This window comes from Mus musculus, chromosome 9 (genome assembly GCF_000001635.26).
Source record: "Mus musculus strain C57BL/6J chromosome 9, GRCm38.p6 C57BL/6J".
Lineage (NCBI taxonomy): Eukaryota > Metazoa > Chordata > Mammalia > Rodentia > Muridae > Mus > Mus musculus.
The window spans coordinates 66,519,110-66,540,217 of record NC_000075.6 but is presented as its reverse complement, the minus strand read 5'-3'; the positions used below and the strand labels follow the sequence as shown (position 1 = coordinate 66,540,217).

General features: G+C 41.5%; 1 protein-coding gene across 9 annotated transcripts in view; it reads left to right on the top strand.

Moving 5' to 3' along the window:
- The window catches only part of Usp3 (ubiquitin specific peptidase 3), a 78,510-nt gene that overhangs the window by 52,931 nt on the left and 4,471 nt on the right, over positions 1-21,108 (top strand). For all 9 annotated transcript variants that reach the window (NM_001302122.1, NM_001302116.1, NM_144937.4 and 6 more), the window contains 7 exons: positions 43-156; positions 9,828-9,974; positions 12,997-13,103; positions 13,199-13,279; positions 19,491-19,609; positions 19,832-19,945; positions 20,054-20,121. In NM_001302122.1, coding sequence (NP_001289051.1) covers positions 143-156; positions 9,828-9,974; positions 12,997-13,103; positions 13,199-13,279; positions 19,491-19,609; positions 19,832-19,945; positions 20,054-20,121 — 650 coding nt within the window. In that variant the 5' untranslated portion in view covers positions 43-142. The remainder of the gene's footprint in view (positions 1-42; positions 157-9,827; positions 9,975-12,996; positions 13,104-13,198; positions 13,280-19,490; positions 19,610-19,831; positions 19,946-20,053; positions 20,122-21,108) is intronic.

The following is a 21,108-nucleotide window of genomic DNA, read 5'->3' as shown; positions in this document are numbered from 1 at the left end:
CTTCCAAAGATGTTAAACCTGCCGTCTCTCCCTCTATTCCAGGTCTTTAGTAGAAGAGTTTAGAAAGACACTGTGTGCTTTATGGCAAGGCAGCCAGACTGCATTTAGTCCTGAGTCCTTGTTTTATGTTGTCTGGAAGATCATGCCTAACTTTAGGTGAGTATTAAAGAAGGGCACTGAAGATATCTGGGTTCTTTCTGCTGCCTCTCAGTGCTTACAAAGCTGGTAGTACTATGGGTGCTATAAGCAGAGCTTTTGTTAATGAGCAGAGGGACTGAGTAAACACTGGCTTATTTAAAATCCCCTAGTGAGTAGCCCATGTGTGCTAGGAATATGTAATGAACAATTAAAGTTTCTTGATTCTTTCAAGTCTTTTTTTAACTTTATTTTTATGTTTATTGGTGTTTTGCCTGCATGTATCTCTATGTGAGGATGTCATAAGCCCTGGAGCTGGAGTTACACACAGGTATGAGCAGACATGTGGGTGCTAGGAATTAAACTTGAGGCCTCTGAAAGAGTAGCCAGTGTTTCTTACTGCTGAGCCATCTCTCCAGCCCTGATTCTTTCAAGAGAAATGATTGTCACCATGTACTTAACTATCTTATTATTCCAACCTAAAGAAGGGAGTGAGAGCTGGGGCTCTCTCTGCAGTAGAGCACTAGCCTGGTATGGATGAGACCACAGGTTCCATCTGATACTGCCACACACAAAGAAGTGAAATGAAGCCAGTGGAAATCTACAGTGTCAGACACTGCTGTCCAGGTTCTAAAGCTCTAGAATGAAGTCTATGTTTACTAAGAATCACGCTTTGGGAAGGCCAATCCTATTTAGTCCCCTGTCCTTTCTCTCTGGTAGCTTGTTCTACCTCTCTTGGTTGCCATCCTTGTGAGAATTCAGGTCATTACAGATATATGGTACTTCCAGTGTTTGCCATTTTTGGCTGATTTTATTCTTTCATTGAAGCAAGTTGTAGCTTTTAGAGTCATGATTTGGCACCTTGCATTTGTCCTTCTTTGTTTAAAAAACACATTATAGTGAAACTTAACAATTCATTTTGTACTTTTTATTATAGAGAAATATGTTTAAAAGGTTAAAAAGGTTAATCAAAGTCTTGTAACTTACTGCTTATCAAATGAGTCCAGCCTTTGACTTAACCACTGCTAACCCTGGTCTTTTATTTTTTTTCAAGGAAACTTATGTATCATTCTCTTTAATTTCTCAGAAGAGACTCCTAAGAATTTTAGAATTTTCTGACTCAAAGCGGGAAAAGCAGAAATGAGGGTTCAGATGGTGCTTGCCAGGCTTGAGCTTAACATAATAGTAGTTCCTAGTCGTTGGATGTCTACTATGTGGCAAGCCCTAAGTACTTATCCTTTCTAAAAACCAAGCCACAAAGCATTTTGGCTAAGGCTAACTATAAGTTTAGAAGAGTCAAAACGGGCTGGAGAGATGGCTCAGCGGTTAAGAGCATTGACTGCTCTCCCAGAGGTCCTGAGTTCAATTCCCAGCAACCACATGGTGACTCATAACCATCTGTAATGAGATCTGATGCCTTCTTCTGGTGTCTCTGAAGACAGCTACAGTGTACTTGTCATATATAAAATAAACGGATAAAATCTTTAAAAAAAGAAAAAAGAAGAGTCAAAACAGAGAAACAACTTGTTCAGTCTTACACATCTCCTGGGAGACCACTGAGGTCAGATGGGACCAAGATGAGGAAGTTTAGGAGTTGTTCACAGCAGACGTGCCTTGGGTGAAGCCATGGTGCAGCTTCCTTGGTGCCCAGGGTGATCATAGTCTTTTCATCTTGGATGTCTGACACATCCCCATATTTTTGTTTTATTAATTATTTTATTCACTTTACATTCCTTTATCAACCCCCATCCTCCCAGTACCTCATCACACAAATCTTACCCCCCATTATTCCCTCCCCTTTTCCTGAGGAGGGGGAGCCCCACTTGGATATCATCCCACCACCATCACCACCAACCACCACCACCACCAGGGCTTATCAAATCACTGCAGGATTAGGTACATCCTCTCCCAGATAAGACAACCTAGTTAGGGATACTGGACCCATAGGCAGGCAACAGATTCAGGGACAGCCCCGGCTCCAGTTGTTGGGGGACCCGCATGAAGACCAAACTGCACATCTGCTACACATGTGCAGGGGGCTTAGGTGCAGCCTGTGTTTGCTCTTTGGTTGGTGGTTCAGTCTCTGGGAGCCCCAGGGTCCAGGTTAGTTGACTCTGTTGATCTTCCTGTAGAGTCCCTATCCTCTTTGGGTCTGTTGATCTTTTCCCCAACACTTTCACGAGATTCCTTGAGCTCCATCTAATGTTTGGCTATGGGTCTCTGCTTCTGTTTCCATTGGCTGCTGTGTGGACCCTCTCGGAGGACCATTATGCTAGGTTCCTGTCTGCAAGTGTAACAGAGTGTCATTAATAGTGTCAGGGATTTTTCTGCCTGTGGGATGTATCTCTATTTAGGCCAGTCATTGGTTGGCCATTCCCTCCATCTCTGAACCTTGTCCCTGCACATCTTGTAGGCAGGACAACAAGCCCCTACAACCTTTTTAGAAAGACCTGTCAACAGCAGCTAAATCTGATGGAAATCACCAAGCAGGAGTCACTAAAACCCTTAAGGCTTCTTCTTGGGGTCCTAATTGACTTGGTAAATCAATCTTCTACTCTGGAATTATCAAGTAACCCTCTTCCTGTGGATAACATACTCCAAAGCTTTTGGGTACCACTGGTCAAACATCGAGCAGGCTCAGCCAGTTGTAGCACATCCCCATATTTTAATACAGTGGAATCTGCTTTTCTTCAAACATCGCCACATCACTGCCCTTCCTGGTTTCTATTGCCCAGCTGTGAGCATGGTTTAGTTAATGGCTGAATTTACTACTTTTAGTATTCCCACTGATAAATGAAAGAACTTTAGAAGTGATAGCCAAGTTGAGAAATTGGGTGATTTCTGATACACATATGTTTTGATGTCTTCTTAATTATTGCTGAACATCAGCTGGGCTTTCTTCTAGTTCTGCAATAATTGAGATTGTTCCGTTTTCATGTAATCAAAGAATTGTCCTTTGTTGAAAGATGCCATTCTTAGAGATTATCACCACACTGTACCCAGGTGTAAGCTGGGATGTAGGACTTTCATGAGGGTTCTGTGGGGATGCTGATGGTAGTGCCACTGAGATCTGGTGGGGCTTTCTTATCATAGCTCTCACTGTAAGTGTGATTCTTAAATCATGGTCATATAGAAGCACAGTGAATCTTAGATTATGCTCCTATAGTATTTATTTATAACCTCAAACCATTTTCATGTTTGTAAAGCCTGTTTTCCTTGATTAATACAAGACAAGATATGGGAAACTAACTCCTGGGATGAATAGTTGATGGTTCAGAAATACAGACATGAATGTAAGAAGTAGGACACTCTTTTTACCTATGAAGTGAACGTGGCCAAGAATCGTGAATGTAGTCAGCAGCTTTTATGTACACATCAAGGCTGCTAGCATGGAAATGTCTTCCTTCATGTGTTGACCTTTTTCAGTGTGCATATCCATTTACTGGTTGTATGGTTTCTTAGAATGCCCTGCCTTGTCTGTTTTTGTTTTGTTTTGTTTAAGGAAAATACATTTAAGTTTATTTTGGTAGACAAAATACAAACAGTTCAAATTTAAAAGATTAAGAGTAGAATGGCAGTGAATGTTTTCTTTCACTCTGGTTCCTCACTATCCTTCTGTTTTCTGGAAGCAACTAGTGACTAGATCTCCATGTGTGCTTTCCGTGAGAATCTTTTACTCGTTCAAGGTGATCTTCCTGCCTCTGCCTAATGAGTGCTATTATTACAGGCATCTACACCACACTCAATGGTGCTTGTACTAGGACTCCACATTGGTCTTAGCCATCTTGTTTAGGCAGTACCAGTACATAGTATCTTACACGTATGCCAATCATGATGTTTCATTATTCAGAATATATGCTTTCACATCTGACCAGGTGCCAATAGATAACCGTTTTGTCTGGTTATTTTCTATCAAAACATCCATTTGCCTTTAAGATGCATGCCTGCATTGTACCACAAATTGTTGTAAAGAGACCTTTGCCCTTTGTTCTGCTGTACTATGCTCCATCAGTTTTGTTTTGTTTTGTTTTGTTTTGTTTTGTTTTGTTTTTTTTGTTTTTTCCTTCCATTTAGAAAGGACACTTTCAGGTCCTTTAGGTGTTCCTTTGTTTGCAGTGTGATTTCTCACATCATCATTTTGACAGGTTTTCTGTTAGTCTTTCTTTAGGCATCAAAGAAGAGGACAATCTTAGGTCTAACCATTGATTGTAAAGAACCCTGTTACCACCCAAACCTCTGTTATTTCTTTTTGTCTTTTTTCTTAATTCTGGTCTGTCACAGAGACTGCATTTGGGTCTTCATAACCTATTTCCTCATTAGTTCACAAGTAATTACTGCTGACACCACTGAAATATACTCCTAAACCTGATAAACAGCTTCAGCAAAGTGGCTGGATATAAAATTAGCTCAAACAAATCAATAGCCGTCCTCTACTGAAAGGATAAACAGGCTGAAAAGGAAATTAGGGAAACAATATCCTTCACAATAGTCACAAATAATATAAAATACCTTGGTGTGACTCTAACCAAGCAAGTGAAAGTTCTGTACAAGAACTTCAAGTCTCTGAAGAAAGAATTCGAAGAAAATCTTAGAAGATGGAAAGATCTCCCATGCTCATGGATTGGCAGGATTAAAACAATTAAAGTGGCCATCTTGCTGAAAGCAATCTACAGATTTAATGCAGTTCCCATCAAAATTCCAACTCAGTTCTTCATAGAGTTAGAGCAATTTGTAAATTCATTTGGAATAACAAAAGACCCAGGATAGGGAAAATTATTCTCAACAATAAAAGAACTTCTGGGAGAATCACCATCCCTGACCTCAAGCTGTACTACAGAGCAATAGTGATAAAAACTGCATGGTATTGGTACAGAGACAGCAAGGTAGATCAATGGAACAGAATTGAGGACCCAGAATTAAACCTACACACCTATGGTCACTTGATCTTTGACAAAGGTGCTAAAGCCAATCTAGCAGAAAAAAAGACAGCATTTTCAACAAATGGTGCTTGTTCAACTGGAGGTCAGCATGTAGAAGAATGCAAATTGATCCATTCTTATCTCCTCGTGCAAAGCTCAAGTTCAAGTGTATCAAGGACCTCCACATAAAATCAGAATCACAGAAACTAATAGAAGAGAAAGTGGGGAAGAGTCTCAAACACATGGGCACAGGGGAAAATTTCCTGAACAGAACACCAATGGCGTATGCTCTAAGATCAAGAATCAACAAATGGCACCTCATTAAATTGCAAAACTCAGGTGACAGCAGATGTCGGCAAGGATGTGGAGAAAGAGGAACACTCCTCTATTGTTGGTGGGATTGCAAGCTGGTACAACCACTCTGGAAATCAGTCTGGCAGTTCTTCACCTGAGTTTTTGATCTTAGCCATTCTGACTGGTGTGAGGTGGAATCTCAGGGTTGTTTTGATTTGCATTTCCCTGATGACTAAGGAGTTGAACATTTCTTTGAGTGCTTTTCGGCCATTCGATACTCCTCAGTTGGGAATTCTTTGTATAGCTTTTGTACTCCCATTTTTAAAAACAGGGTTATTTGATTCTCTGGAATCTAACTTCTCGAGTTCTTTGTATATATTGGATATTAGACCTCTAACAGATGTAGGGTTGGTAAAGATCTTTTCTTAATCTGTTGGTTGCCATTTTATCCTACTGACAGTGTCCTTTACCTTGCCTGGGGAGGTGGGACACAGGAAGCTTTGACTGTGGGTTGGCAACCCCATCTATTGAGGCCCCATCTATCTATTGGAAGTGGACTCCTTGAGTTCCCTCTCTCAACTGTTGGGCATTTCATGTAAGGTCACTCCCATTGAATCCTGAAAGTCTCATCTCTCAGGGCTCTGGTACTTTCTAGAGGGTTCCCCCACCTCCACACTCCTGGGGGACGACGATGACTGCATATTTCCATTAATTCTGCTGGCCCTCTGATCTTCTCTTCCCCCAACCCCATATCTGATTCTATTCCCCCTTCCCCTCCCCTTCCTCTCCCACCCAGGTCTCTCCTTCCCTCTGCCTCCTGTGATTATTTTCGTCCCCCTTCTAAGTGTTATTGAAGCATCCCATTTGGGCCTTTCAGCTTGTTAAACTTACTAAGATTGGTGGGTTGTATCCTACATATTCTGTATTTTTTGGATAATATTCACTTATTTGCAAGTACATACCATGCATGTCCTTTTGGGTCTGGGTTACCTCATTCAGGATATTTTCTAGTTCCATCCATGATGCCCTCATTCTTAATAGCTGAGTAGTATTCCGTTGTGTAAATGAACCACATTTTCTGTATCCATTCTTTGTTTGAGGGACATCTGGGTTGTTTTTAGCTTATGGCTATTACAAATAAGGCCACTATGAACATAGTGGAACACGTGCTCTTGTGGCATGGTGGGGCATCTTTTGGGTATATGCCCAAGAATAGTAGAGCTGGGTCTTCAGGTAGATCTATTTCTAATTTTCTGAGGAACTTCCAGATTGCTTTCTAGAGTGGTTGTACCAGTTTGCAATCCCACCAATAGTGGAGGAGTGTTTCTATTTCTCCTCATCCTTATCACCATGTGCTGTCACCTGTGTTTTTGATCTTAGCCATTCTGAATGGTGTAAAGTGGAATCTCTGAATTGTTTTGCTTTGAATTTCCCTGATTACTAAGGACTTTGAAACATTTCTTTGAGTGCTTCTTGGCCATTTGAGATTCCTCTGTTGTGACTTCTGCTTTTTAAGTTCCATTAATTAGGAAGACTTCATAATTTGTAATCTCTAGAAAAGGGTATAAATATATATTAAGAGAAACTATTACTGAAAGAAATTTTGTTTGTGGAACCTTGTCTGAAAGAGTGATTCTTAAAAGTCATCAGAACTATTTACCAATTAGGAGAACCTTAACTGTAAAATGTATATAGGATACTTTTCTAGTATATTTTTAGAATATAGTTTGTACCATTGTTTCTTTTATTTGGATGTCTTAATTGTTGGTTACTAGTTATTGATCTGGATTAGTTTAAGAATTTCATGAAGTTTCTTATAAATGTAACTTCTATTTGCCAGATGTAATTTGTCTTGGAGGCTTACTGCTGAATAAACTTATCTTTCTAGCTCTTTCTGAACTGTGGGTGGTTGGTTCAACTCAGCTGTTCTGGCCCAAACTCTTCTCTAAGCTAACTGATTCAAACTGGCTTCTCTTGGCTCTTTCTGAATTGCTCTGCTTAGCCTCAAACTAACTCTGGCAATTTGTTCTAATCTTCTTGCCCCTTCTTGTGATGTCTTCACCTCATCCAGTCTCTGTAAAACTGTCTTGGTAAAACACTCAGTCAGGTGTCCCCCCCCCCCCCAACCCCCTACACTGCTCTCATAAGTTATCTCTCTTTCCTGTGTTGTTCTTTGCTTTGCAGTGCTTTTAAGAGTTGGGCATAGGGGCTGGTGAGATGGCTCAGTGGGTAAGAGCACCCGACTGCTCTTCCAAAGGTCGGAAGTTCAAATCCCAGCAACCACATGGTGGCTCACAACCATCCCTAACAAGATCTGACTCCCTCTTCTGGAGTGTCTGAGGACAGCTACAGTGTACTTACATATAATTAATAAATAAATAAATAAATAAATAAATAAATAATAAATCTAAAAAAAAAGAGTTGGGCATATTTTTTTCTGATTCATTCTGTCAAATCTTTCTCTGATTTGTCATTTGGCCTCTCAATTCGGCGTCACTTTAAAACATGGCTGCTTCCTTCTACAAACCAACTTTACTTTCATTGTTTGGGATTAAAGGTGTGTACTAAGAGTTTGTCTGTATTCCAGCCAGAGGGATTAAAGTTGTGTCATTCCAGCCAGATCACACAGAACTAGAAGGTCTTTGAATCTAATCCCTTCCTAGAAGCATGTTGCTGGATTAAAATTCCTTTAGTTTTCTCTCCTAAATATAATGTAAGAATTATTATACAAATATATTATAATATGTATTCAAGTTTAGTATGGTACATAATTGTGTATGAGTCAATTTTTAAAGAGCTTGACTCTCTGGCCCAAGATGGAAATACAGAATATTAGATATTTTTAATTAACACTCTCTCTCTCTCTCTCTCTCTCTCTCTCTCTCTCTCTCTCTCTCTATGTGTGTGTGTATGTGTGTCAGTATCTCAAATGCATGCACACTTAAGAGATCAAGGGTTGACATCTGGTGTTTCTCCTCCTCCTCCTCCTCCTTTTATTTTTGAATTTTGAGGCAACGTTTCTCTGTAGTCATGGCTAATTTTGGAACTCACTCTGGAGACTGGGCTGTCCTTGAACTCAGATCTTCCTCCCAAGTGTTGGGATTGTGCACAACCACCTCCTGACTTGTTGTTTCTTAGGGAATAAAATACCCATGGAAGGAGTTACAGAGACAAAGTTTGGAGCTAAGACAAAAGGATGGACCATCCAGAGACTGCCCCTCCTGGGGGTCCATCCCATAATCAGCCACCAAACCCAGATACTATTGCATATGCCAGCAAGATTTTGCTGAAAGGACCCTGATATAGCTGTCTTTTGTGAGGCTGTGCCAGTGCCTGGCAAATACAGAAGTGGATGCTCACAGTCATCTATAGGATGGAACACAGGGCCCCCAATGGAGAAGCTAGAGAAAGTACCCAAGGAGCTGAAGGGGTCTGCAACCCTATAAATGGAACAACAATATGAACTAGTCAGTATCCCCAGAGCCTGTGTCTCTAGCTGCATTTGTAGCAGAAGATGGCCTAGTCAGCCATCACAGGGAAGAGAGGCCCCTTGGTCTTGCAAACTTTATATGCCCCAGTACAGGGGAATGCCAGGGCCAAGTAGTGGGAGTGAGTGGGTAGGGGAGCAGGGCGCAAGGAGGGTATTAGGGACTTTTGGGATAGCATTTGAAATGTAAAAGAAGAAAATATCTAATTAAAAAATTTAAAAAATATTTAAAAATTAGCTTCTTTTCTTTCTTCCTTTTTCTGTTTGATATGGGATCTCTCATTGAACTAGAAGCTCACCAATTCAGCTATGCTGGTTGACCAGGCATTTGAATCCTAGGGGGTCCTTTTGTGTTTTGTTTTTTCTTCAGCAGTGCAGAGATGACAGACGTGTTGTGTGGTGCTGTGTCCAGCTGTTTTACGTGGGTTCTGGGGGACTGCTCTCAGGTCTGCTTGCTTGCAAAGCAAGCATTTTATCAACTGAGCCATCTCCCTACTGGGCCCAGATTAACTTTAATTCTTAGATGGAAGAATGAGTTTTTAAACATATATAAGTGCTCTAAATTTCTTAGATCTTTTAGTGTAGGCTTAAATGTAGTTTTCAAATTAGATTAAGCTTTAAAATTTAAAGATTTGGGTCTTTTCTAGGAAAGACCTATGAGAGAGCGGGAAATTTCAGGGTCCATTTAAAAGGTGCAAATTTGTATGCAGTCTCTATGACTTTTCTAGGATTTTAGGTAAATCACATGCTACCACCTCCACTTGTCCCTCAATTTATCTCTAAAGTAAAAAGATCAGTGAAAGTCACAACAAACCCAATTAGCCCTAATATTCTGTGGTTTTTGAAATTAAGAGAAATAGGTATCCCATACAGAAATTGTGAGGCAGAGGGTGTGGGCTACTGGAGGCATGCTTGTGAGCATGGGGCTGCAGACCTTCATGATGTTTAATGGACAGACAGAACATCCTCACACTATTTTTGTTTACTTCAAGGGGTTATCAGCAGCAGGATGCCCATGAATTCATGCGCTACCTTTTGGATCATCTACACTTAGAACTTCAGGGTGGCTTCAATGGTGTTTCCCGCTCAGCAATTCTACAGGAGAATTCTACACTGTCTGCAAGTAACAAATGCTGCATGTAAGACTCCGCTTACTTCTACTTTAGAACCCTCAGAAATGTCTTCTGGTATTGCTGTGTGTCATTTTTTTCTTGTCCCTTACTATGAACAAATCTTTTGTCTTGTTTATTAACAAGCCTATAGATTAACAGCCTGAAACATACACTGATATGAGTATTTGTTTTGTTGAGAAAAAAATTATTATTTCAGTCTGGATTCTAATTATTTACTTTTTTTTTTTTTTTTTAATGACAGCTTTACTGTCTCGCCCTTGGCTAGCCTGGAACTCACAGAGTATGCCTGCCTCTTGCATGTTGGCACCATGCTCAGCCTTTTTCTGTTGCTAGTATTATCTATGCAGGATTCTTTAACTAGGAGAGGGATTTATAAGATACTTTCCTCAAAGAAAGAAAGAAAGGAGTAAGTGGGGTTCACTAGTACTATCTGGTAGTTGGCACTTACCCTCAAATCCTGCCGTGTCACAGAAGAGTAACTGGTATGAACTGCCAGGTTCCTCCAGTTCCAGACAGAGTGCAGTATAGAAAGGGAAGACTTAAGATCCAGTCAAGCTGTCTGTCCTTCTAGCATGAATTTAAAACTAGTGTTAAATAAAAATTTATGTTTATATATTATCTTGGCATATTCATATATAAAAATACTGAACTGGCCTCTATCAAAGATTGCTTCTATGAAATGAGAGAGTATCATTATCTTATGATGCCATGGGCATTCCAATGGAATTGTACTCTATAATCTTCATAGAATATTCTTTTAGGACCAATTTCAGTATTACTGTATTTAAAGAGTAGTAATTTTAGCTGGGCTGTGGTGTGGTATGCCCTTAATCCCAACACTCGAGAGGCAGAGGCAGAGGCAGGCAAATCTCTGAGCTCGAGGCCAGCCTCGTCTACAGAGTAAGTTCCAGGACAGCCAGGGAAAAAATATCAAATACTAAAATCAAGCTGTTTTTTTATTTCCTTCATTTTATGGGAGGAAAGGGGTTTATTCAGCTTACACTTCCACATTGCTGTTCATCACCAAAGGAAGTCAGGACTGGAACTCAAACAGGTCAGGAAGCAAGAGCTGATGCAGAGGCCATGGAGGGGGTGCTGCTTACTGGCTTGCTTCCCCATGGCTCGCTCAGCCTGCTCTCTTATAGAATTCAGGACTACCAGTCCAGGGATGGCACAGTGGGCCCTTCCCACTTGATCACTCACTGAGAAAATGCCTTACAGCTGGATCTCATGGAGGCCTTTCCTCAAGGGAGGCTCCTTTCTCTGTGGTAACTCCAGCGGTGTCAAGTTGACACAAAACCAGCCAGGACAGAGGTATTTTATGATCTAGTGACACTTGTTAAAAAGCATTTCTTGCAGGGAGGAATTGGTGGTGATGAGATAGAAATGTAATACAACAGAACAGAGAGCACTTTGAAAATTATTTATGAATCTTAATGCTATACCCATCAGATGGCTGAAACTTGATTTCTTCCAGGAAGTGATTATGGGAATGAGTTTTAATATACTACTTTAATGAAGCAGTTTTCATTTCAGCTAACGGCAAGTGCGCATATGCACACTGGCACGAAAGGGTCAGCTGTTGCCCTTCATGTCCAGTATATTTCAAGTTTTCTTTGGTTAAGACACAGTATAAATGGAAAACCTGAAATGGTTATTATGTCTTGTAGTTCCTAATGTCCCTTCATCCTTTTAAAATCCATTTCTTATGTGTGCAGTGGAGAAGTTGCTTGGATAGACTTTTGTCTGCATCATGAAAGTAGTTTTAACTTCATGTGGTGCAGGAAGTGCTGTTCAGTCTAAGAGAAACTAGTTGCTGCAGGCAAAATAGGGTTTATTTTCTGGTTCAAGTAATTGCTTATAGTCCCACAGGGCTATAAGTTTTAACGCTTATTATTACTATTATTATTATTATTGACAGGGTCACACTGTGTATTCACTGCACTCGATATGTAAATCAGGCTGGTCTTGAACTCTTGGAGATCTGCCTGCCACAGACTCCTGAGTGCTGGGATTGTATGTGGCCTGACACTTGACCATCATAGCACTATTAATGAGAGCAGACATTGAGCCACCTACCTCACTACCCATTGATAGTGTCTTGGTTAAATAAAAGGCTTAGTGTGAAGAATAGCTGTATGACCTGAGTCCTAACTCTGTCTCAGCATCTGAGTCTGAAAAGCAGGAATAGCAGAATATACGCAGCTATGAATGCTCACTTGGCAAACAGGGATGCTCAGAATGGAGTTCGTATACAGGACACTCACCATTCCAGGTGCTCTTTCTTGTTCCTGAGCCTGTGGATAAGATACCAGCAAGAGGAGATGTTGCTTGACTTTTTCTCTTTCCTTCACCCCCTTCTTTTAGAATTACTTATTTATTTTAAATATATGAGTACACTGTAGCTGTCTTCAGAAGGAAGGCATCAGATCCCATCACAGATGTTGTGAGCCACCATGTTCCTGGGAATTGAACTCAGTACCTCTGGAAGAGCAGTTAGTGCTCTTAATCTCTTGAGCCATCTCTCCAGCTCCCAATTGCCTTACTTTTTACTGATAAAATAATGGTGAACACTCGAACTGCTGTTTGGTATAAGGATTTCCTCTCAAGCAAATTTTTGGAGTCAGGTATCTTCCTTTTGCTTTCCATGTTCTGTCAATGGCGCTGGAGAGACATAACTGCTTATGGAGCACTAGGGTGGTTAAGTTTGTCTTTGTTTCATGAGAAACTGTTTACAAATACACAGCCCTTCTTCTTACTCGGTCTGTATTAAATGTCTTTTTTACGTTGAGGATCAAATAGTTTGAAACATTCTGTATCCTCAGCAAGGCCTTGCATAAGTGAAAGATTAAAATGTAAGGCAGTTGCTTCTTTTTTGAGGGGTGAATTAGGGATAATGAAGCTGTCATCTGGTTCTTTATACAGTCATTACGTAAAGTCATACATGAGATTTGTTTGTCCAGTGTTAATGCTTTAAGGATCAAAAGAACATTTTATCAAGCTGTTTTCCACGTGGTGTTGTCTTTAGAAATGGAGCATCAACTGTTGTCACAGCAATATTTGGAGGAATTCTCCAGAACGAGGTCAACTGCCTCATATGTGGGACAGAGTCGAGGAAGTTTGATCCATTCCTAGGTAAGACATACTGACCAGGGATAGACTGCTGTGTTCTTCGGTAAACCTGTAGTGGAGTCACATGCCTTTAACAACTCTGGTTATCTCCTTTTAAGATCTCTCCTTAGATATTCCAAGTCAGTTCAGAAGCAAGCGCTCTAAGAATCAGGAAAATGGGCCAGTTTGCTCCTTAAGAGGTAAGTGCATTTAAAGTTGAGTGTTCCCGTTAGAGCTCACAGTCTGTTCAGTGTTTGATCTGTGTGTGGTTCACAGCTGTGCTGTTCTTACCCCCCAGATCCTATTTCACAATGTATCGCAATGAAGGGTAAAGTACTTAGATTTGTTCTTTTTTTTCTATCTTTTTAATATTGGCTTTTTTTCTAGCCAAATGAAACAGGATTTAGTTTATCACAGACAAATCTTCAAACAATGGAAAGAATACTTAATGGCGTTTCACAGTTACAACAGTAGTTTCAGAAACCAAGTGATGTAATGTCTGAGTAGGTTCCAAGACTGGCTTTTAATGGCAAGACCCTTAAAATTCTCATGTACTGTGGGAGATTTTATTTTTTCCTTAATGAGTATTAGATAAGGACTTGAAAAAGACTTGATTGAAAATTTATGGGGAAAGACTCCAGATGGCTGTATGAAAGTGCCTTGTATGCCATTAGGCACATAAGGAAACTGCAGCCCTGGATGCCCTGGAACCGTCTGTGTAGACCAGGCTGTACCTTCTACTCAACACCCACCATGGCTTCTCAAGTGCTGGGATTCAAGACCTGTGTCCCCACACCCAGTGCAAAGAAGTGTGTCTTAAGAAGTGATGTTTTGAGGGAGTAGGGGAACTATAGAAATCAGCATGGGGAGTCTGAAAGGCACCAGAAATAGGACAAAGCAAACTGCAGGACTTTAACAGTCCTAGCCAATGGTTCCTCCACAGCAAGGGAAAGGGTAAGCAGTAAAATGCCAGCAATTCCATCTTGAGCAGACACTAGGCCCAATCACAGGACCCCATCCATAGTCTCTAGTCTGAGATTCTTTGTGAGAGGAGCTGCTTCAAGAGCAAATCACTGTGCCACCCTAGATCTAGCCTAAGCTCTTTACCAACCACTGATAGGCCACATCTCATGAGTCCCATTCATAACTGCTTGTCCCAAACACCAGTGTTATTACTGCTGTCCTCTTGGAAAACTGAGGAAGTTGGGACTACGTATCCAGAAACACAGCTAAGATGGCCTTGCGCCTGGCATCAGTTGGATTTTGTACATAGGAACTAAAGACGTTCTCACCTACAGTTTTAGTTTCTAGTATTACCTAGAATTGTCCTTGAGATCAGAACAATAGCCATCCATGTCCTAGAGTTCCAGAACTGCAGACAAAGCCACATGCTCTGGTACTAGTCATGTGTGACCTGTATACACTGTGGGTGAACACAGAACAGGAAACTGTATGCCATGAGGAAGTGTCTGTGAGAGCCCAATAAGTAGGACCTCCTTCAGAGAGTAAAGGGAAGGTGAAAGGCGCTGAAGACTTCTGAGAAACTGGATGCCCACACACACGCTAGACGCTCAGAGCATCTAAGTTCAACAGAAAGACCCTCACCAACTGTGTGTTGTAGTGAACATGTCAGAAGGACAAAGTAATTCGGAAGGCAGCAAGAGAAAAGTAACTTGGAGAATACTCATTATATTTATAGTAGTTCTTACGGCCGAAATGGAGTTAAATTATGTATTCAAACAACAGCATGGTAGCTGTTATTTGAAAAACACATGAATGTACTGAACTCACTAAAAGTGAAACATTTGCATGACAGAAAACTACCAAATTAAAAAAAGGGAGATTAAAAAAATACACAAAACAAACAGAAAACCACCAGATAAATGAAGAAAACTTTACATATTAGTAGTAATCTTAAATGTAAAATAGTTTAAGTTAGACAGCCCAGAAAAAACATGAAAAGTAGTCTAAAAAATTAATTCACAAAGATATCACACAGCAAGCCACTATAACACTTGCTCAATTTCTAATCCTATCCATTTCAGTAAACTTCTGTATAGTTAGAAAGCCCATTCTGAACCCACAGAGCTTCGCTGAGGGGTTTAAACTGCCACTGTCAATTACATCACTTACTTATTTTTAATGGTTTTGATACCCAGGAATTTGAAGTCATGTATCCACTATGAAAGAAATAAAAGCAAACCTACAAACTATGACACAGTTGAAATGTGTGGGGGTGTGGGGGCTTTGTAACCTCCTTATGACTAATGTCTTTTTGTCTACTTTGCAATGCAGAATTTTTAAAGTTCTAACATTACTGCCTACAAGTTATACACTTCTGAGGTAGAAATCTGAACTCATGTAAGAATGCCAGGCAGGCTTATGCTCTCTACACTGGGGAGGAAGACAGAGGAGGGTCTCTAGAACTTGGTGGCCACTCTGGTTAGTGAGCTCTAGGCCAAAAAGTAAACTTTCTCCAAGGAGGCAGGAGACATGCCTGAGAATGACATCTCAGGTGGTACTCCTGCCTCTCTGCACATACACAGGAGTGTATACACAAACTGGCAGACATGCACATGCATGTGCAACACATACACACCCTTTTTGCTTTTGTTTTTTGTAAGAAACCTTGTAAGTCTAGAATCTGGGGAAAACTGGCCAAACAACAAAACCCCAGAAGAAGACATCATCCTTTAGGCTATTGGTAGATTTTTACCATGGTTAGAGATTTGGCTATTTAACAGTGTGACTTGAAAATGGTTTACAGATTAGGTGTGATAAGTATACAGCTACACTCCTGAACTCTGGCCCAGCCTGAGCTACACAGTGAGACCCTGTCTCAAGAAGGCAAAACAAAACAACCTAAAACATAAAAGGCTGGGATTATGGGATGGGCATATTGGGCTTGTTTTCTGTGTTTTGTCATGAGATAAAGTACTGGGGTTCCTGGAACACTAAGGAAGAGAGCTTTTGGAAATTGCAGAGTGATGGCTACTGCAATGGGCAGATCCCCCAGCCAGGTCCTACCATTGTCCCTTTACTCAGCTCTGACCTTGATGCAGCAGTAATAAAATGACAATCACATCTGTCATGGGAGATTGGAAGCTCCTGAGCCAGCTGAACAGGAGGAGGGGGAGAGGCACTGAATAGAGTTCTTAAAGCAGTCAGAGCCATGAAGTCTAGCATCTACTGCTCACAGTCACTGCGGAACTACCAGTTCATACCTTCTAGTGCATTTTGGTTTTTCCTAATCTTGTTCTTGCTTCTAATTTAGGTGAGGAAAAATACAGGCTAGTCACTGTGTAAGCATCTTAAGAGGACAGGAAGGGTAAGGAGACACTGGGAGCCAGTGCAGAGAACAGGACAAGCTGCACTGAGGAACGCTTACACAGGATTATGGCAGGGTGCTAGTGTATAGACCTGCTTTGCTATTGCTTATGTGAAGTGTGCTGGAGCCTCATCCTTTCCACATGGCTGCTGAGGTGTACTAGCCATGGGCATGGCAGATGGGGGGGGCCAGCTAGTATCCTGTGCATTTTATGTTTCAGTTCCAAAAGTTGCAAATGAGTTGCTCTGAAATGTTGATATCCACTCCTTAGATCTCAGTATCTACCTCTAAAGCTGTCAGTTCTCAATCTGTGGGTTGAGACCACTTTGGGCCTTAGGGGTCACCTAAGACCATTGGAAAACACAAGATATTTACATTAAAATTCTCAACATTAGCAATGTAACAATTCTGAGGTAGTAAAGAAAATAATTGGGGGCCACCACAACATGAGGAACTGTATTAAAGGGTCACAGCATTAGGAAGGTTGAGAACCACTGATCTAAGACATCAACTTCCTGAAAGCAACAATTTCCATTACCAAAAGGGACTGGCAGTAACTTAATTGTCACCCCTCTAAATAACAGTGCTGTCCATGCTGGAGTAATCCACACCCAGGAAGAGAATTTTCATGTTTGTTTTTCAATCAATATTTTACAGTTTTCATCTACAAGTCTTTTGCTGCTTTAACACATTCCTATGTGTTTATGTTTTTATGCTACTGCAAATAGAATCATCTTGTGTCCTTTATGGCTGAAGCACTGTTAGTGTATGGAAGTGCACTCGTGTTTGTGAGTGACTTGGTATCTTGTCTTTTCAATTCTAACAGTATCTTTTGCATACCATCTATTTTGTAAGTGCTTTCCTGGGCCCTGCCTTTGGTATTGCAGCCACTGCCATCTAAAGAGCCATCTAAACTGGTTCTGTGCCATCTTTGAAGAGTCCATGTTTTGTAATGACATCTTTGACCCATCTGAGTTGTTTGGAACATGGCTATCCACATGTTCCAGTACTGCTTCCTCAAAGCTTCGCTGCCTCTGCTCTTTGTCAAGTGTGAACCACTTATGAGGGCTGTTTCTGGTCTTTGATTCCTCACCATTTTGTTGACTAATTTTATAGGGCAGTTGGGTGGGGTCAGCTTTCCTCTTGCTGATGTGCTGGACGCTGTGAGCTGTCAGTACAGCTTCTCACAGACCCCTTGCTGGAAATTCCGTTGGAATTGCATTGACTCTCAAGTTTTGGAAGCAAGTGGCAGCCTGCTAATGTTGTCTTTCTGACCATGTACTTTAACTTCTTGATTAGACTCATGGATTTTCTACATATAAAATCACTCTATTTACAGATTTTAATTTTTCCTTTCCATTTTAGATTGTTTATTTCTACTTCTTGCCTCATTGCTCTGACTGAACAGAGCATGTTTATCTGGCTTTTTATCATGCTGAGTTCTTTTCTCCTAGTCTGAGTGTTAAACAGCAATGCTGAGTATGAAAACTGTAGTTTTCCTCATCCCATGGCCACTTTCCCATATCCTCTAAACCCTGCCACAACCAGCCTTTTACAGTGATGCAGCATACACTGGGTGGTGAAAACACCCATGGTTAGTTTCAGAACTTGAGAGCACCATAGTGACCATCTAAAGGGTGTCATAGTGCCAGGCAATCTGCATTGTAGCCCTTGATCTCTGTGGTTACAGTGAGTGGAACTAGAGAGACCCTGAGGATACAGCATCCTCTATATTACTTATAAGACTGGGTTTAGTAGCTGAGACTTGCTCTAGTAAGGGTAAGGTTGAAATAGTATGCCTTGAGGACCACTGGGATAAATAGGCTCCATTAGATCAAGCTGAGGAAAGAAGAGAAAGCTGAGAAAGGTTTAGAGGAGGAAGTGAAGCTGAGCGGGAGTCTATATGTGGCTCGAAGGTGTTGGTATCATGGAGCAAAAGCACAGTGACAAATGCATGGGTCTAGGATCCATGGTGGCCCATCAAGTATCAGGCCACACCTAAGCTCAGCTAGACATTGCCCTGACTGATTTTCCCCTTAGGGGCCCTAGAGCAGGGAGACCAAGGCTAACTAACCTGAAACTCCAGAGAGCAGTGAAATCCTTGCTTTTCCTTGCCTAGCCAAGTTCACTTGCTACCCAAGTTACCAAGGAAGCCCACTGTTTTAAGAATGCACAGTTTATAAAAATGAGTAAAGAGACCCGCAGTGGTGGTGCACGCCTTTAATCCCAGTACTTGGAAGGCAGAGGCAGGTGGATTTCTGAGTTCGAGGCCAGCCTGGTCTACAAAGTGAGTTCCAGGGCAGCCAGGGCTACACAGAGAAACTCTGTCTCGAACCCCCCCCCCCCAAAAAAGAGATTAAATACACAGCAGCTGGGGTCCACGATCAGGAAGAATCTGAGAAAGTTAATAACCTGGATCTGACGAAGCTCCTGCAGGGGTCTCCACTCCACAGCTCTACCAGACATGGTGTAGACTCAGGTTTCTCAAGTATTAGAGTCAGTTTCTTGTTTTGAGAGTTGGGTACAGAAACATTTGTATTTTTCCACACAGAATATGTATCTTTCATAGACAGATTCTACGTTACTAACCGTAGCAGGAGTTCAGAAACATTTGCTGTACAGGCCCAGTGAGCACAGAGGTCTTTCGTCTTCTCTTGCGGTATAAAAGCAGCCAGACGGTGTATGAACAGAGCCTCACCTACAGAGCTAGGTGGCTGGCCAGTTTACCAAACAACAGATTAATTAATATCTTTAAAAGAAATATAGAAGCTCTGCCTTATCTAGGGAACAAAGGACAGAGATTAACTGTCTACACTCTTTTTTTTTTTTTTGGTTTTTCGAGACAGAGTTTCTTTGTGTAGCCCTGGCTGTCCTGGAACTCACTTTGTAGACCAGGCTGGCCTCGAACTCAGAAATCCGCCTGCCTCTGCCTCCCCAGTGCTGGGATTAAAGGCGTGCGCCACCACGTCAATGTTCATTTTAGAATTGACCTGGGTCATTTTACTTCAAAGTAGTCTTTTTCCTCACAGTGCCCTATAAAAGCCACCTCACTGTAATGCTGTCAACCCCCAATCTTTTCACAGATTGCCTTCGCAGCTTCACTGACCTAGAGGAACTTGATGAGACAGAGTTGTATATGTGCCATAAGTGCAAAAAGAAACAAAAGTCCACAAAGAAGTTTTGGATTCAAAAACTTCCCAAGGTCAGTGATGTGTTTCAGATAAGGTGCAGTTCTGGATTGGTCTGTGAGGTTTGCAGTCAAAACTGAAACCTCTTGATGATTTATAAGGTACACAGGAAGAGAGCGGTGTCATCAGAAGAGAATCTGGGGCACCTAATGTCCTGAGCCTGTAGTTCTGGGTAGGCACTGAAAGGTGAGTCACCTTGGAGTCGGTTCTCAGTCTCCACCCCACTCTGTCACCAGGCACTGTGCTTGCACCTGAAAAGGTTTCACTGGACAGCATATTTAAGAAACAAAGTCGATACATACGTTCAATTCCCACTGAGAGGCCTGGACATGAAGTGCTACCTACTAGAGGTAAGGAAGCCAGGGGAGGAAATCTTCACAGAGAAGTAGGCACTGGGCTGCCCTTGACAACTGCTCCTAACTGAGCCCTTGGGGTACCCTCTTTTTTTTTTTCTGTAGCCGGAGAACAGTGGTCCAGACAGTTGCCTGTATGACCTCGCTGCTGTGGTTGTACACCATGGCTCTGGGTGAGTTGTCAGCTTATTGGAGTTGGGAGGACTTGGTAGCCATACAAGATGGTGTGCAATTTCTAGTTACACACCAATTGTCCCAGTACTCCTTAAAAATGGATTCTGGGTCATTATAGGGGTGCAGGATGCTGCGAGGATGCTGTGAAGCATGAGGAACATAAGGAAGGAGAGTCAGGAATGCTCCATCTTTTTCTATGTACCACTACAAATCAGTTCCTTATGCCAGTTCAAATTGAAGAGGTGGTAATATTTGAACTAACGTACCATGTCATCTACTTTTAAAGATTAGTTTTTAGTTTTGCCAAATAACATCCGATTTTTTTTCCATCCTGGAAGTTTGAGCTGTACTTTGGGTGCCCTTTTCATTTCTGGTCTGGTAAAGAATCATTATTTTACTTTCAAACTTGGACCAGTGTCCTCGGGCAGGCCACCACCCATGTCACAGTTCCTTCCCTCACTGCAGACGTGGCTCCATCAGCTTGTCAAAACTGTGAGTCTGGCAGGAGGCTGAGTCCTCCTCCTTTATAAGCATCCTGTTGCTTCTAAGTTTGTAGGATTTCCATAGACATAAGAAAAATCAGGTATATTCCACATTAGTAGTTAAGAGACACTCTTAGTGTCTTTACTAATGGAAATATTTTTATATTCTGCCTCACTTTTTATTCCTGGAATCCCTGCTAAAGATAGAGATTTTGCTGAGTTGTCTTCCAGTCTGTCTGATCCTTCCTGCCAGTCCTCTGGCAACTTTGTATTTGGCAATAATTATCCTTTTCCCCCTTGACTTCCTACTCTTGTTTTATAGCTGGGTTGTTGCAGTGTCTTCCTGACATTGCTGGCACTGGACAGTTTTGTGTCCTCTCTGCATGGATTCCACGGTGACTGCCTCATATAGCCTCACCCCCACCGCTGTTTTCTTCACAGTACATGGGAGAACAAGACTATGCTAAGGATCTTTGTAGCAGCTGTAGAGGTCTCCAGGGCACC